General features: G+C 37.0%; 1 protein-coding gene across 2 annotated transcripts; it reads left to right on the forward strand.

The window, feature by feature from the left end:
* The first annotated feature begins 380 nt into the window (after nucleotides 1-380).
* On the forward strand, nucleotides 381-12,245 carry LOC107832581 (topless-related protein 3-like). 2 transcript variants are annotated; one of them, XM_075253705.1, is made up of 25 exons: nucleotides 381-849; nucleotides 1,549-1,728; nucleotides 1,826-1,939; nucleotides 3,859-4,017; nucleotides 4,694-4,868; nucleotides 4,969-5,098; nucleotides 5,644-5,759; nucleotides 5,849-5,984; nucleotides 6,127-6,236; nucleotides 6,745-6,814; nucleotides 6,888-6,961; nucleotides 7,101-7,193; nucleotides 7,306-7,398; nucleotides 8,211-8,338; nucleotides 8,469-8,703; nucleotides 8,871-9,038; nucleotides 9,122-9,205; nucleotides 9,547-9,696; nucleotides 9,777-9,887; nucleotides 9,973-10,152; nucleotides 10,228-10,356; nucleotides 10,444-10,539; nucleotides 10,772-10,954; nucleotides 11,027-11,202; nucleotides 11,850-12,245. In XM_075253705.1, the coding sequence occupies exons 1-25, from the start codon at nucleotides 770-772 to the stop codon at nucleotides 12,067-12,069; spliced, it is 3,390 nt and encodes a 1,129-aa protein (XP_075109806.1). In that variant the 5' UTR covers nucleotides 381-769; the 3' UTR covers nucleotides 12,070-12,245. The 2 variants fall into 2 exon arrangements, with proteins under 2 accessions (XP_075109806.1, XP_075109807.1); XM_075253706.1 differs by having other exon boundaries at nucleotides 11,027-11,114.
* The last annotated feature ends 1,513 nt before the right edge of the window (nucleotides 12,246-13,758 follow it).

Below are 13,758 nucleotides of genomic sequence, written 5' to 3' on the forward strand. Positions count from 1 at the left end.
CAAACGAAAGATATATTAGAACTGCTTATTTCTCGAGGTAAAGATATAAATATGATCTTTTTTTGTTTATTCCTGAGCCAACCTGTGATAATGACTAGCTGGAAATTGTAGACCCGTGGATAACGCCTTAACCCAAGTCTAAGTAAGACAAGAAATAAAGGGACCCATGTTATCTCGTGATGTGTGTAGTCGCGCTGTTCCTCGGCATTCATTCTATCCTCAATCAAACTCCTTTGTTCCGGCACCAGTAACACTGTGAAGAGAAAGGGCGAGATATTAATAATAACGTGATATTGAGATATATCGCGATAGAAACCTAAAGCCGCCGAAAGCGACAGAGCAGACTGCTTCATCATATCAAAAAACACACGAAACAAATGCATGGCCGGACGTAACTCAAGCTCAATACAAAGTCCATTTCAAAGCCGCAAACTCTACCGTTTCACGCAATGATAAAACACTATTATAAGCACCACCCAACTTATACGACATACGATATGTGCTGCAACATTTCAGTGATAGGACCAATCCCTTATCAGCGATAAGCTTGTTCCCCCAACCCATCCAACCCCACATTACCATTTCCCTTACAAATAGAGAAACTTCGCTTTTTAACTTTCTCTCTGCTTTATCTCTCTCTCTCTGCTATCGCAGCCTTTGAATTCAAGCTTTCTGAGGAGGTTCTCATAACTGAATGAAACCCTAGAAATTCTCGCGAGTCGGTGGTGGCTGTGCTTTTCCATTTCTGGTTTTTAGTTGATTTACTAAAATGTCTTCTCTGAGTAGAGAATTGGTGTTCCTCATACTTCAGTTCTTAGAGGAGGAAAAATTCAAGGACTCTGTTCATAGGTAAATTTTTCTTATATATATATATACCATATATTTTCCTCGAAATTTTACAAATTTTTTCGCCGGTTTTTAATTTTATTGGAAATTGAAACAGGGATTGAAAAAATTATGGAGCTTAGTTTTTAAGACTGTTAATTTTTAAAATTTTTAATCATGTTATATGCGTGTTTTCTAGTTTTTACTCTGTTCTGGTGAAGGGAGACACCTAAAATATGTTTTAGGAAATATCTTCTTAGAATATGTTTTACCATGTCTAGTTGCAGAGTGAAAACTTTTCCCCCAAAAAACATCTATTAATGATTGTTATTAATGTTAGCAAATCAGATTGTGTTCTGATAAATGTGTTTATCATTAAAAATTAATAATAATGTCTAAGTATTGGTGGGAGAACTTATATGAAGTTAAGAGTTCAGATAGTATTGAAGGAATATAACTGCCACCTTGGAAAATACTGACAATCAAACACTAGAAAGTTGTATCAAACACACTCCATTGTAAAAGGAGCTTGAATGTTTCATTTTCCTCCTTGTCATAAATTTATATGTTTGAGATAAGAGCCAAACATGGAATACATTTTTGATTTTACCTTTATTCATAAAAATGCCAAACATTCGAGATGCATGTTTGTTTATGTGCACAATGGATGATTCTTCATGTTGCATTGTTTATTCACACCAAAATGTATCCCCATGTTTACAGGCTTGAACAAGAATCAGGGTTTTTCTTCAATATGAAATACTTTGAGGAGAAAGTCCATGCGGGTGAATGGGACGAAATTGAGAAGTACTTGTCTGGATTTACAAAAGTGGATGACAACCGATACTCCATGAAAATATTTTTTGAAATAAGAAAACAGAAGTATCTTGAAGCTCTTGACCGGTATGTTAGATGACTGCACTGATAGGATTAATTCTCTTCTTAGGATGGGTATGATTTGGATTTTTTGACCTTTTTGGGTGTAATTCTTTTATTTCAGACAAGACAAGGCAAAGGCAGTGGAGATTCTTGTGAATGATTTGAAGGTGTTCTCTACATTCAATGAGGACCTTTATAAAGAGATCACTCACCTCTTGACACTCAACAATTTCAGGTAGCTGTTTTTCATTTCACTACATAGAAGAATATCCTACGTAGTATGTTGAACGAGAGGCCTCATTTCCGTTTTAAGCGGCTTATAGTAGAATTTGATGAGACGGTGAGCTGTCATCGCTGGGAAATCCTTAGAGTCTTGGGATTGATTACTGTTTTCTCAGGAAATTACAATATTCGTTGAAGGTAGCTTTATAATAATTGAAGTCTATAGCAGAATTTTGATTATCATTAGTACGATAAATTAGAGAATCTCGATTAGTGGAGGTTATTGTAGTAATCTCACCTTTTTTGGGGGCTTCCAACCCGGTGTTCAGTACCTGCTTTGTAACCAGACTAATCTAGATTCGCGCCAGGAAGTTCCATTTTTGGGGTAAAACGCTCCCTATCAAAGACGATTTTATTCTAAGGATCGAACCGATCTCGATCCTTTTGGTTAAGGATGGAGGAGTACGTACCACCCCACCACAACATTTGGTAATCTTACTTTGTTAACTACCCATTATTAAGTCAAATATTGCAAGGAGAGCAAGATAATCTAAAATTCCCCCTATGATGGAGGATAAAGGTAGTTTAACTTAGATGCGTATCTTTCTTTTCAAACAAAATGTTTAAATGCTTTCTGTCAATACCTGTGGGTGGGTAATCATGCCATAGAGCTACGGTTTCTGGCTTCACCAGGGAAAGTAATGCATGGAAGCTGTATGATTGGTAATGCCACAATATGGCTCCTTGTTCTAATGTTCTTCTGAGGTCCACCTGTCGAAACTTGTCAGTTCTGCTGGTCTAGGTCAAGAGCTAGTTATATGATCTCGATAGTTATATTGACCTCTGCACAAGCAAGCAAGACAAGATTTTTCCCAGTGATGGACATATTCTAAATTCTGAATCCGATATGTTTCATCCCGTGAGTAACCAAAGTAGGACTTTCAGTTGCGAGGTCCATTACCTCTACAGTGAGGCAAATGTCTTGGTGCACTAGAACTACTGTTGGAATTTACCATTACCCTATCATGCACACCTCAATTTACTTACTATATTTGATCAAAATTCCAATTTTAAAAAAAAGAAGAAACTGAAGCTAAGAAAGAAGAAGCATATTTTGGGGAAAAAAGAAAAAACTTGAAATGGATAAATTACTAAATTCTGGGAGCTTAGTGCGCCGGGCTGCCCTTTTTGGCAAAACTCATATCAGTATTAAAGGAATAATGGACTCCTAAGTGCAGGAGGCTAAATTCTGCTCTCTCTACTTCCTTAATGAATAATAAATCAGTAAGTGTTTTAATCATAGCATTAAAAAAGTGTCCTATCTCAGCCCAAGTGCTAAATTTGCTTAGCTTAGTGTAAATGGTTCTTATCCATTTTTGGCTTTACAGATAAGTTCAATAAATTTCTTATTCCTATGTGGAATTTACTTTTTGTAGGTTAGTATACCATCTCTATTAAAGAAAAAAGTAAAATCCCATAGAAGCTACAGAAGACTCATGACCACCATTCTAACTTTCTTTTGTGAAACAAAAATATCTTTCCCAGTCAATGTTGAATATATCCATTTAATTTAGATGGAAAGAGTAACAAATGTAGAAAAGTTTGTGTTTCCACATGCATTATCGCTACATTTCTATAATCTAAAGTTTCTAGATTATTACGTTTAGCTTTCCCTCTGAGAAACTTGGAAAACAAGTCTTTGAGTTTTTTTCCTGTACTAGACACTGCATATTTTGATAAGTTGTTGATTGTTGGTATTTCATCTTAAGCTTATAAGTTTTCAGTCCACGAGGAGTCCAGAATAAATGGTTCATGGAAAGGACTATTTTGATATCTGTAGATTATTTCTTTTTGCTTATGGTTTACTCTTTCCTGAATATCTTTGTTAGTTAAGTAGTCTTCTGGTTGACTGGTTGCATTTTTCTTTTTCAGAGAGAATGAGCAGCTTTCCAAGTATGGTGACACCAAGACAGCACGTAGCATAATGTTGATAGAGTTGAAAAAATTGATTGAAGCAAATCCTCTTTTCCGGGAGAAGCTCATTTTCCCTACATTAAAATCATCAAGATTGCGTACCTTGATCAATCAGAGGTGAAGTTCTTTTTAACCAATTTGTTGGTTGTATAGTATCAGTTTTTAGGTTTCTGTGATTTCTCCATTCTTTTCCTTCATTTTCTTCACCTAACCAAGCAAACAGAGTAATCTTATCTCCCCCTTGACTGCTTGAATATGTGCTTCCCTGTATAAACTGCATTTAATCTTTATATAAGGTTCACTTCTCTTTTACTCCAGCTGAGGATCAAATCATGCTTGGGTGCTCATTTTGTTGGCATGGGTTCTCTTTGCATTCTCCTAATCTTAGTTTTTTTTTTTTTTTTTTTTTTTTTAATTTTCTTTTAAAAAGAAATTTGTTAGTCACTGGTTAGTTTTATTGACATTTTTGAGTTGTAGGTTGCTTCAATTATTAGGTATAATATGGGGAAATAGGTGCCACTCTGGATATGAATGATGTATTTACCTACCACTAGTGCTACTTTATTGAAAAAGGAAGAGACTCATAGAATGGCAGAGGCAAATAGATCTTTTGCACATTTTCCTTAATCCATGAATAGGATCTATACATCTTGATTGGAAATGAAACTCTAACTTAGATTCCTATCTGCTCACATGTAGTTTTCTTGAGATTCAGCTTGTTGCTGTTCATCTTTCCAATTATGCTCGGCCATTGTGTTTTGAGATTTGAAGTTTTATCTGGCACTTTCTGCAGCCTGAACTGGCAGCACCAGCTCTGTAAGAACCCAAGGCCAAACCCAGACATCAAGACCTTGTTTACAGATCATACATGCAATCCTCAGAATGGGGCGCTTGCACCCGCACCTGTTAATCTATCTGCTGCTGCGGTTGCAAAACCTACCGCATATACATCGCTCGGGGCGCATGGGGTATGGTTCTTTTGGTTGCAGAATCTATTTTTATTTGATGATCTTGTCTTTGCTTATCTCACTTGATTGTATCTGCACTATTTTCATCTCTTTCTTGTAGCCATTTCCACCCACGGCAGCAGCTGCAAATGCTAATGTTTTGGCTGGTTGGATGGCAAATGCTGCTGCATCTTCATCTGTTCAAGCAGCTGTTGTGACAGCATCATCACTGCCTGTTCCTCCGAATCAAGGTATGAGTTCTAAGTAGGGTTGGTATTAGGCATAGCGTAGTTGTTTATTTCTTGAATGACTACGATTATGTTTTCCCTTTGGCGGCACTTCTGGTAATGCTTTTTAAAAGCTTTTAAAGGTTTATAGAACGAATCATTCTTTCGTGATGCCAAAAACCAGAAAGTAAAATGACCTTCTGTTTCTTCTGAATATGTTTGACCTTTTGATATGAAGTAGAGTGGGTCCAAAGTGGGAAAGGAATCGAAGATGTAAGAGGGAAGTGGAGAATACAAATTGAAGGGTGTTATCATAAAGCCTTAGGAGGAAAACATGTGCCGTGAATATTTGTTGGACTTCCAAAATAGATGCTTTTGATGTTTGATTCCTTGTCCTTTCAAAAAAGGAATAAAAGGTCTTGCAAAAGATAATGTTTGAAAGCATAGTGTAAGACGATGGACTGGATGCAATAGCAGTCAAGCAAACAATCAATACAGCTAATAATATTTGGTAAATAAGAGATAATATTTCCAATTTGATTGACTAATATTCTCTTTCGTCTCAATAGTTTCAATTTTGAAGCGCCCAATCACACCTCCTGCGACACTGGGCATGGTTGAGTACCAAAGTGCGGATCACGAGCAATTAATGAAACGTTTACGCCCTACACAGTCTGTTGAGGAGGTAATAGTAAATGTTTCTTCAATAAATATTTGCTTTATGTGCTGAAATTTATTCCTCAAATTCTTTGAGTATCATAGTTATTATTCTAGGTTACGTATCCTATGGTTCGTCAACAAGCATCTTGGTCCCTTGATGACTTGCCAAGGACAGTAGCTTTTACTCTGCATCAAGGATCCTCAGTCACTAGCATGGATTTTCATCCTTCTCATCATACATTGTTGCTAGGTACAGTAATATTTGAGATATCCATGTATTAGAGCTATACGTCTCTTTGGGCCAATGTCACTTATACCAGCAGTAATAAAAATAATTCATATTTTGTCAAAGATATCGTTTGTTATCTAATTTATGGTGGGTGCTGGGACAGTTGGCTCCAATAGTGGTGAAATAATACTTTGGGAAGTCGGAAGGCGGGAAAAGTTGGTCTCGAAGGCATTCAAGATATGGGATATTCAAGCTTGTACATTGACATTTCAGGTCAGTAAATAAGGCATTGTTCAAAGAGGAAAAAAACCAGCATTATCTCTCTTCATCTACTAGGTTGTTTTTCAGTTTGGTGTGTAGTAGTTACTTAAATGATTCTTTAGTTTCTCAACATTTTGTAATATTTGAAAAACTGGTCTATGCGCTATTATGTACTCCCTCCGCTTTATTAATTTAAATGACACTTTCCTCATTAGTCCGTTTAAAAAAGAATGACACATTTTTTTATTTAGAAACAATTTAAGTTAAACTTTTCATTTTACCTACTTTACCTTAATGAGAAGCTTTTATAGCCACACAAATATTATGGCCCCACAAAACTATTGCCCCACAAAACTATTGTCCCTTAAGCTTTTAGGATCACATGTTTCAAAAGTCATCTTCTTTTTTCTTGAACTTTGTGCCAAGTCAAACTGCATCGTCTAAATTGAAATGGAGAGAGTAGTAGTTATGAGTATAAGAGTTCGTCACAGTCTTTTCTCATATCTCAGAGTTTTGACAGGCTTCTGCTGCCAAAGATGCACCATTTTCTGTGACCCGTGTTGCATGGAGTCCAGATGGGACTTTCGTTGGTATGTGATCCTGGCTGGATCTTGTATCAGTATACGGCTTGGGGTTGTTCCTAAATTTTCTTTTGCATTCCAGGAGTAACATTTTCAAAGCACTTGGTCCATCTATATGCCATTATCGGGAAGCGTGATTTAAGGCAGCATTTGGAGGTACAGAATTTTTTTTTATTTTTTTATTATATATATATATATATATATATATATATATATATATATAATTCTGAACAGTATGATGTAGTGCACTAAAAAAGTTGTAACTGCAATATGACCTGTTCTCTTGTGTTTGAAGCTGGATGCCCATGCTGGGGGTGTGAATGACTTAGCATTTGCTTATAACAAGCAGTTATGTGTAGTAACGTGTGGAGATGATAAGTTGATAAAGGTAATATCCAGATCTTCTTTGTCTGCTGGAATCTATTTTCTTCTGTCACTGTGAATTCTTTTTCAGTCACCATGATTCTTTCAGGAACTACTGAATGTAAAATTTGAAACAGGTGTGGGATATTACTGGAAGAAAGTTGTTTAGTTTTGAAGGACATGAAGCTCCTGTATACTCAATATGCCCTCATCAAAAAGAGAATATTCAGGTATATACATGGAAAGGAAATGACATATTTGGAGCAAGCTTATGATCATTTTTCATTGCTTCAGGAGAAAACAATGTTGCTAACCCCTTCCCTCGGATTTGGAAAATATTGGGAGATGCAGCTTGAAAAAATGAATGATCTGTTTGCTTCCTTTTGCTCTACCAAATGTGTTTTGGCTTTTTTCCTTGCTATATGGAGTAGTTTTAAATGGAAATATCATGTTGAAGTCCCTTTCAGTTTAAACTTTGATTTGTCAGCTGGCTACCATTTACGTTCTATCTAGGTCCTTTGCTGGAAGAAGTAGCTGAAAATGTTTGCATTCGAAACACGAAATATAGGCACCAAGCTACCAAGTAACCAAATAAATTCTCTCAGTGGAAACTGATAACTTGCATGTCATTTGTGGCTTATCACTTCTTAAATTTAGCAAAATAAGTTCCTTGCTGGGATATTCACAGATAGTGAAGCATTAGTCAAACATAAAATGTTTAGTTATGACGTTGAACCCGCTTAGAAACTCTACCAGATTTACCCATAGGCCATATATGTGTGAGAAATCCATCGTGGTAGATTTGGAGATTAAACATTATGATCTATACATGTTGCCAGCAATATTGAATGTGCACTTGACCTAATAGGTTATATAATTTTTTGTTGTAGACTGATATGATGTATGACGTTATATCTTTGCAACTGTTTATAATGGGAAAGATGTAGCTATTCTTTGTACGTTTCAGAGGTGTTTATTTTCTTCGTTTTGTCTGTCGGCATTGCATGCTTTAATAACATTTTCTGTATGCCTCTATGTGCAGTTCATATTTTCAACTGCTATAGATGGAAAAATAAAAGCTTGGCTGTATGATAATTTGGGATCTAGAGTTGACTATGATGCTCCTGGTCATTGGTGTACAACTATGCTTTACAGTGCTGATGGAAGCAGGTAAGTTTTGTTTCTACGCAATGGTTGTACATTTATAATCTTTATTTATTGTCTATTGTCTTTACAAGTATACCTATTTCAGAATGATTTTCTCTATCTACTCCTTGATGGTGAATTTTCATACTTGTAGATTGTTCTCTTGTGGAACTGGCAAAGAAGGAGATTCTTTTCTTGTAGAATGGAATGAAAGTGAAGGAGCCATAAAGAGAACATATACTGGGTGTAGGAAGAAATCAGCTGGTGTTGTGCAGTTTGACACTACTCAAAATCACTTTTTGGCTGTCGGTGAAGATAGTCAGATAAAATTTTGGGACATGGACAACATTAACATTCTTACAAGTACAGATGCTGATGGTGGTCTCCCGGTCAGTGTTTGTGCCAGTCTTCAAGTGCAATTTAAAGCTTCCTCTCTAACCCCCAACCAGGGAAAAAAAGAGAATATAAGAGAAATGAAACCCACAACACCTTCCCCCAGAAAATTAAGAGGAAATTTCCTCTTAAGATAGCTGAAAGTATGGTGTTTTATGTGCAGAGTCTTCCACGCTTGAGATTCAACAAGGAGGGCAATCTTCTTGTTGTTACTACTGCTGACAATGGGATTAAGATTCTTGCAAATGCTGCTGGTATGAGGTCCTTAAGGGCAGTTGAAACCCCACCCTTTGAAGCATTAAGATCTCCCATTGAAGCAGCCGCAATTAAGGTAATAATTGTTTATCTTCTTTTCCGGATAGCCGCAAGAATATTGTTTTATGAGACCAAAGAGATCTTTGTTCTTTTAAGCAGGTGTCAGGTTCTTCTGTCCCAAATGTTGCACCAGTCAGTTGTAAAGTGGAAAGAAGCTCTCCTGTCAGGCCTTCTCCTATGCTTGTATGTCACATATCTATTTTTTTTTTCTCTCCAGTTTCTAATTATATACTTATCTTAGAAATAATTGTACAAATGACAGTACCATGATCTGTTACAAAAAGCTTAGTTTGGGTTAATATTCTAGAATCACAAGAGGTTGCTAACAGTTTTACTCTTCTATCCAGCATTGGAATTTAATCTTTAATGGTCAAATTTTTGGTAAAATATTTTCTTGATGACCAAAGTTACTTGCATACACCATATTATAATTTGGAAACCTTGTCATTTTATGTCTTTTATAATGCAGCTTACTGAATTTAATCCTTGAAGAGATCTTAACTATGGCCTCTTTCCCTTTGCAGAACAGAGTTGATTCTGTGCCCAGAAGCATGGAGAAACCAAGAACATTGGATGACATTTCTGATAAGACCAAGCCACAGTTGACTGAAATTCTAGATAAAGTTCAATGCAGGATTATTACCATGCCGGAGAGCCCAGAATCCGGTAACAAGGTGCCTCAACTAATTCCCCTGCAACTCCTCCTCAGTGTGACTCATTTGACTGGATGCTTTAACTGCTTTCTTTATTATAGGTTGCAAGGCTTCTTTATACCAATTCTGGTGTTGGCATCCTGGCACTTGGATCAAATGGTATTCAAAAATTATGGAAGTGGGCACGCAATGAACAAAATCCAAGTGGGAAGGTAATAAAGGTTATCTGAAAATTCTTAGGTTTGATTAGTTTCAAAATGTTTATGAATAAATTTCTGAAATTTGTGGGGTCTTAAGGCCACTGCTAATGTTATTCCACAACATTGGCAACCAAACAGTGGTCTTCTTATGACTAATGATGTCTCAGGTGTTAATCTTGAAGAGGCAGTTCCTTGCATAGCCCTCTCAAAGAATGACTCTTATGTAATGTCAGCTGCTGGTGGAAAAGTTTCATTGTTCAACATGATGACATTTAAGGTAGGTGGAAAAAGGTAGTTTTCTTCATATTAATATTTCATTAGTGGTTGGTATGTCATTGTGATATCAACGCAGGTAATGACAACTTTCATGTCGCCTCCGCCTGCCTCAACTTTCTTAGCATTCCATCCTCAAGATAACAACATTATTGCCATTGGTATGGAGGATTCCACAATCAATATATACAATGTTAGGGTGGATGAGGTAAACTTTTTCCATCATTTTAAATATTTCTTGACATCTATGTGTTGCTTAGATGACCCGTTTTTGATGTTATGGAATACACCACAGGTAAAATCTAAACTGAAGGGCCATCAAAAGCGCATAACTGGTCTTGCATTCTCCACCAACCTCAACGTATTGGTCTCATCAGGAGCTGATGCGCATGTGAGAGTTTTCTTCCATTCAACTTTTTGCTTTAATGCCTTGTTTTTTTCCCCCTTCATCTTCCCATCGAAGGATGGATGAACAAGTAGAGCACCAACCTTTTTTTATTCAGAATAGCCTGGAGTTACATACAGCTACCTATTCTGTCCCGTGTTTACTATCTGTTTTTTTTGTTGTCCAATACAGAAATCTAGTAGTGCATTGAGTAGTAATGTGAAACAATCTATTGCAGCTATGTACATGGAGCATTGATACATGGGAAAAGAGAAAATCAGTTCCCATTCAGCTGCCTGCTGGTAAAGCATCTGCTGGTGACACTCGTGTACAATTTCACTCGGACCAAGTCCGCTTGCTAGTATCCCATGAAACCCAATTAGGAATTTATGATGCCTCTAAGATGGAAAGAATACGCCAGGTAAACCAGATGCCAAATACCATGGAATGTAGACAACTGTAAGTGTTTTCTCACAGATTCTGTTTGTTGCAGTGGGTTCCACAAGATGCTCTTCCGGCGCCCATATCACATGCTGTGTACTCTTGCAACAGTCAACTAGTTTATGCTTCCTTTTGTGATGGTAACATTGGTGTGTTTGATGCTGATAGCCTTAGGTTAAAATGTCATATTGCTCCTTCTGCATATTTATCTCAGGCAGTGTTGAATGGGTAAGAGCACACCTATTCGTCCAGAATATCTTGTGAATTGGACTTGAGTATTTGCATAGAGTGACTGGAATTTGTCTGCTTTTAGTTCCAAAAATCCAAAATTTTATCGCCTTTATTGGATCAGCAATGCCTTTTGAATTCCTTCTAATCAATAGGGGAAAAGACAAGAGAGAGAGAGAGAGAGAGAGAGAGAGAGAGAGAGAGAGAGAGAGAGAGAGAGATTAGGTTAATTCCTTATATGCTTCTTTTTGTGTTTGGGGTACGGGCACATAATGTAAGTCTCTTCGTCGACTGTGATATTAGGTTAATTCCTTATATGCTTCTTTTTGTGTTTGGGGTATGGGCACATAATGTAAGTCTCTTCGGCGACTGTGATTTACTTGGTCCATGATTGCATTAATGCCTATTACCTCCTTTGGCAAGAACCTTCATCATTTCCAAGTAGTGTTACAACTTTCTTCCGTATCACTTGCTCATGTTGTTTCATCATTGCCATTTTCTAGATGTTGCTAAAACATGTTACACTACCTTCTTGCAGTGCTCAAAGTATTGATTATGTGCGATAGTCGATCTTCCGTTCCTCGTTGTCAGTAATGTATTTGGTGCTAAAAAGAGTCATGGCTAACCCTATTTGTTGTGTGTTTCAGAAGCCAAGCAGTGTACCCGCTGGTCATTGCAGCACATCCCCAGGAGCCAAACCAAATTGCAGTTGGGTTGTCAGATGGGATTGTTAAAGTGATTGAACCTTTGGAATCTGAAGGGAAATGGGGAGAAACTCCACCTGTTGGTAATGGGATGTTGAATGGTAGGACAACAGCAGCCTCATCAACCACTACCAACCATGTTGCTGAACAAGTTCAAAGATGAAACATATAGGAGTACTATATTTTTGTAACTGACATTCTTTCTCTGTATCTTATCCGTATAGGTTGTAGTTCATTCTCTGTTATATCCTTTTATCAAAGATAAATGCACCTCTCCGAGATATGTGTATATCTTTATTAATAGTAACTTTTTCTTTAAAATATCAGAAAATTCTCTAATTTAGCGGTTGACTTGGTGAAAAGATAAAATTTCATCTAATGTTTTCTTTACTGAGTTTGTTTGAACGCTCGGTCGTGAAGAGAATAAGAACTAGTCGAGTGCAGACGTTTCAGTGTTGTCTTTTGAAATAATTAGGAGAAGGAAGTGTGCGTGGCTGAACCTTTCCAAAATTTCAAGTATTTAATTAATTTTCCAATTAAACATCTATCTATCTTCTTATAGAACAGGAAAAGTAAATAAATGTGATGATTCAAGTGTCACAACAAAATTTTAACAAGTGTCAAATTTTAGGACAAAATTAATTTTTTTTAAAGCAAATATACTACTAGGCTGGTTGCCTAGGGGTATTTTTATTAATAATCAAAATAAAACAACAATGAGTCTGGAGGTCGCACAAAATGAAAGTGCGTAAAAAATGAAAGTACATGAAACCTAATATCAAAGTCATGTGTAAAATACTCCTTTGATAGTACAAAAAGAACTAAGAACCATGATCCTTAGGAAGGCCTATTTGCACATGAATCTGCAAAAAATTCTTGAATAGCTGTCTCTCGTTGCTTTCGATTGGGGGAATTTGCACTTGTTATCTTGAGTCTTAGGCAGCTCCTCCTGATCTCTTTGAAGGAAATATAAGCTTGACAAAGATTGTTTTGTAAGCCAATTGCATGCAAAACCTTCCAAAATGCAAGTCCAGGTCAAGACAGTAATAGTGTTGTTGCCACTTTGACTCCTTGTTACGCGTTCATGCCTGCTCCTTCTTGTTGTGATCCTGCTGTTGGTAGCTTGCTCATGTGCGGTAGATGTCCATTGTAGCTGATAGCTCCTCCACATATTGCTAAAATGATCTGTCTAAAGCTGAGAAGTCCCATGAATCGTCATATCTGATCTGTGCAGAAGAAAGTAGTTGTGCATGTAACTGATCATTGTGACTTGATATGCTCTGCTGGTATTACCTTGTGTGATCCTCAGGGAGTGGTATATGCAAAGGAATTTGCTTTTTATAGTATAATCTTCCCCGTTTCTATCATCCTGGGCACAAAAGTTAAGGCTAATGTGCAGCCTTCTTTTTGCCTTATTGAGTGTGCTTTTGGGCTGGCCTAAGTAGTGGTTGCACCGATAGGGAATGAGTATCAAAGATACTAATACCACCCTAATAGATTTGGCCAAGCCCCCTCCAAAGTGCCTGCAAAATCAGAAAACATGTTAGAGAAAAAATCCTTTCTGATCTCCCCTAAGGATTTGAGTTGGAAGTGTCATGTGATCTCCATCCCCTATAGTTTGTCTCATTCTTCCATGATACATTCTCCTCCTCTTCTTAGCTACAAGATACTCCCCTTTACTCTTCATCTTATCTTCCAACTCCATCATCAATTAGCATTTGGCTTAGCAGTTCTTACCCTTATGTAGGGTATTTGAAGCTTGTCATTATTCAATATCCTTCTCCATCGTATGTCCAGTTCCCAAAAGGAATGCACCTGTACAATGTGCTGTTGATCCAATGTCAAATTCGCT

Source organism: Nicotiana tabacum, chromosome 5 (assembly GCF_000715075.1).
Source record: "Nicotiana tabacum cultivar K326 chromosome 5, ASM71507v2, whole genome shotgun sequence".
NCBI lineage: Eukaryota > Viridiplantae > Streptophyta > Magnoliopsida > Solanales > Solanaceae > Nicotiana > Nicotiana tabacum.

Coding starts and splice junctions, on each gene's coding strand:
- LOC107832581 (XM_075253705.1), top strand. CDS start 770: ATGTCTTCTCTGAGTAGAGAATTGGTGTTCCTCATACTTCAGTTCTTA. Junction 4,018..4,693: donor CGTACCTTGATCAATCAGAG/GTGAAGTTCTTT, acceptor CACTTTCTGCAG/CCTGAACTGGCAGCACCAGC. Junction 10,540..10,771: donor CATCAGGAGCTGATGCGCAT/GTGAGAGTTTTC, acceptor AATCTATTGCAG/CTATGTACATGGAGCATTGA.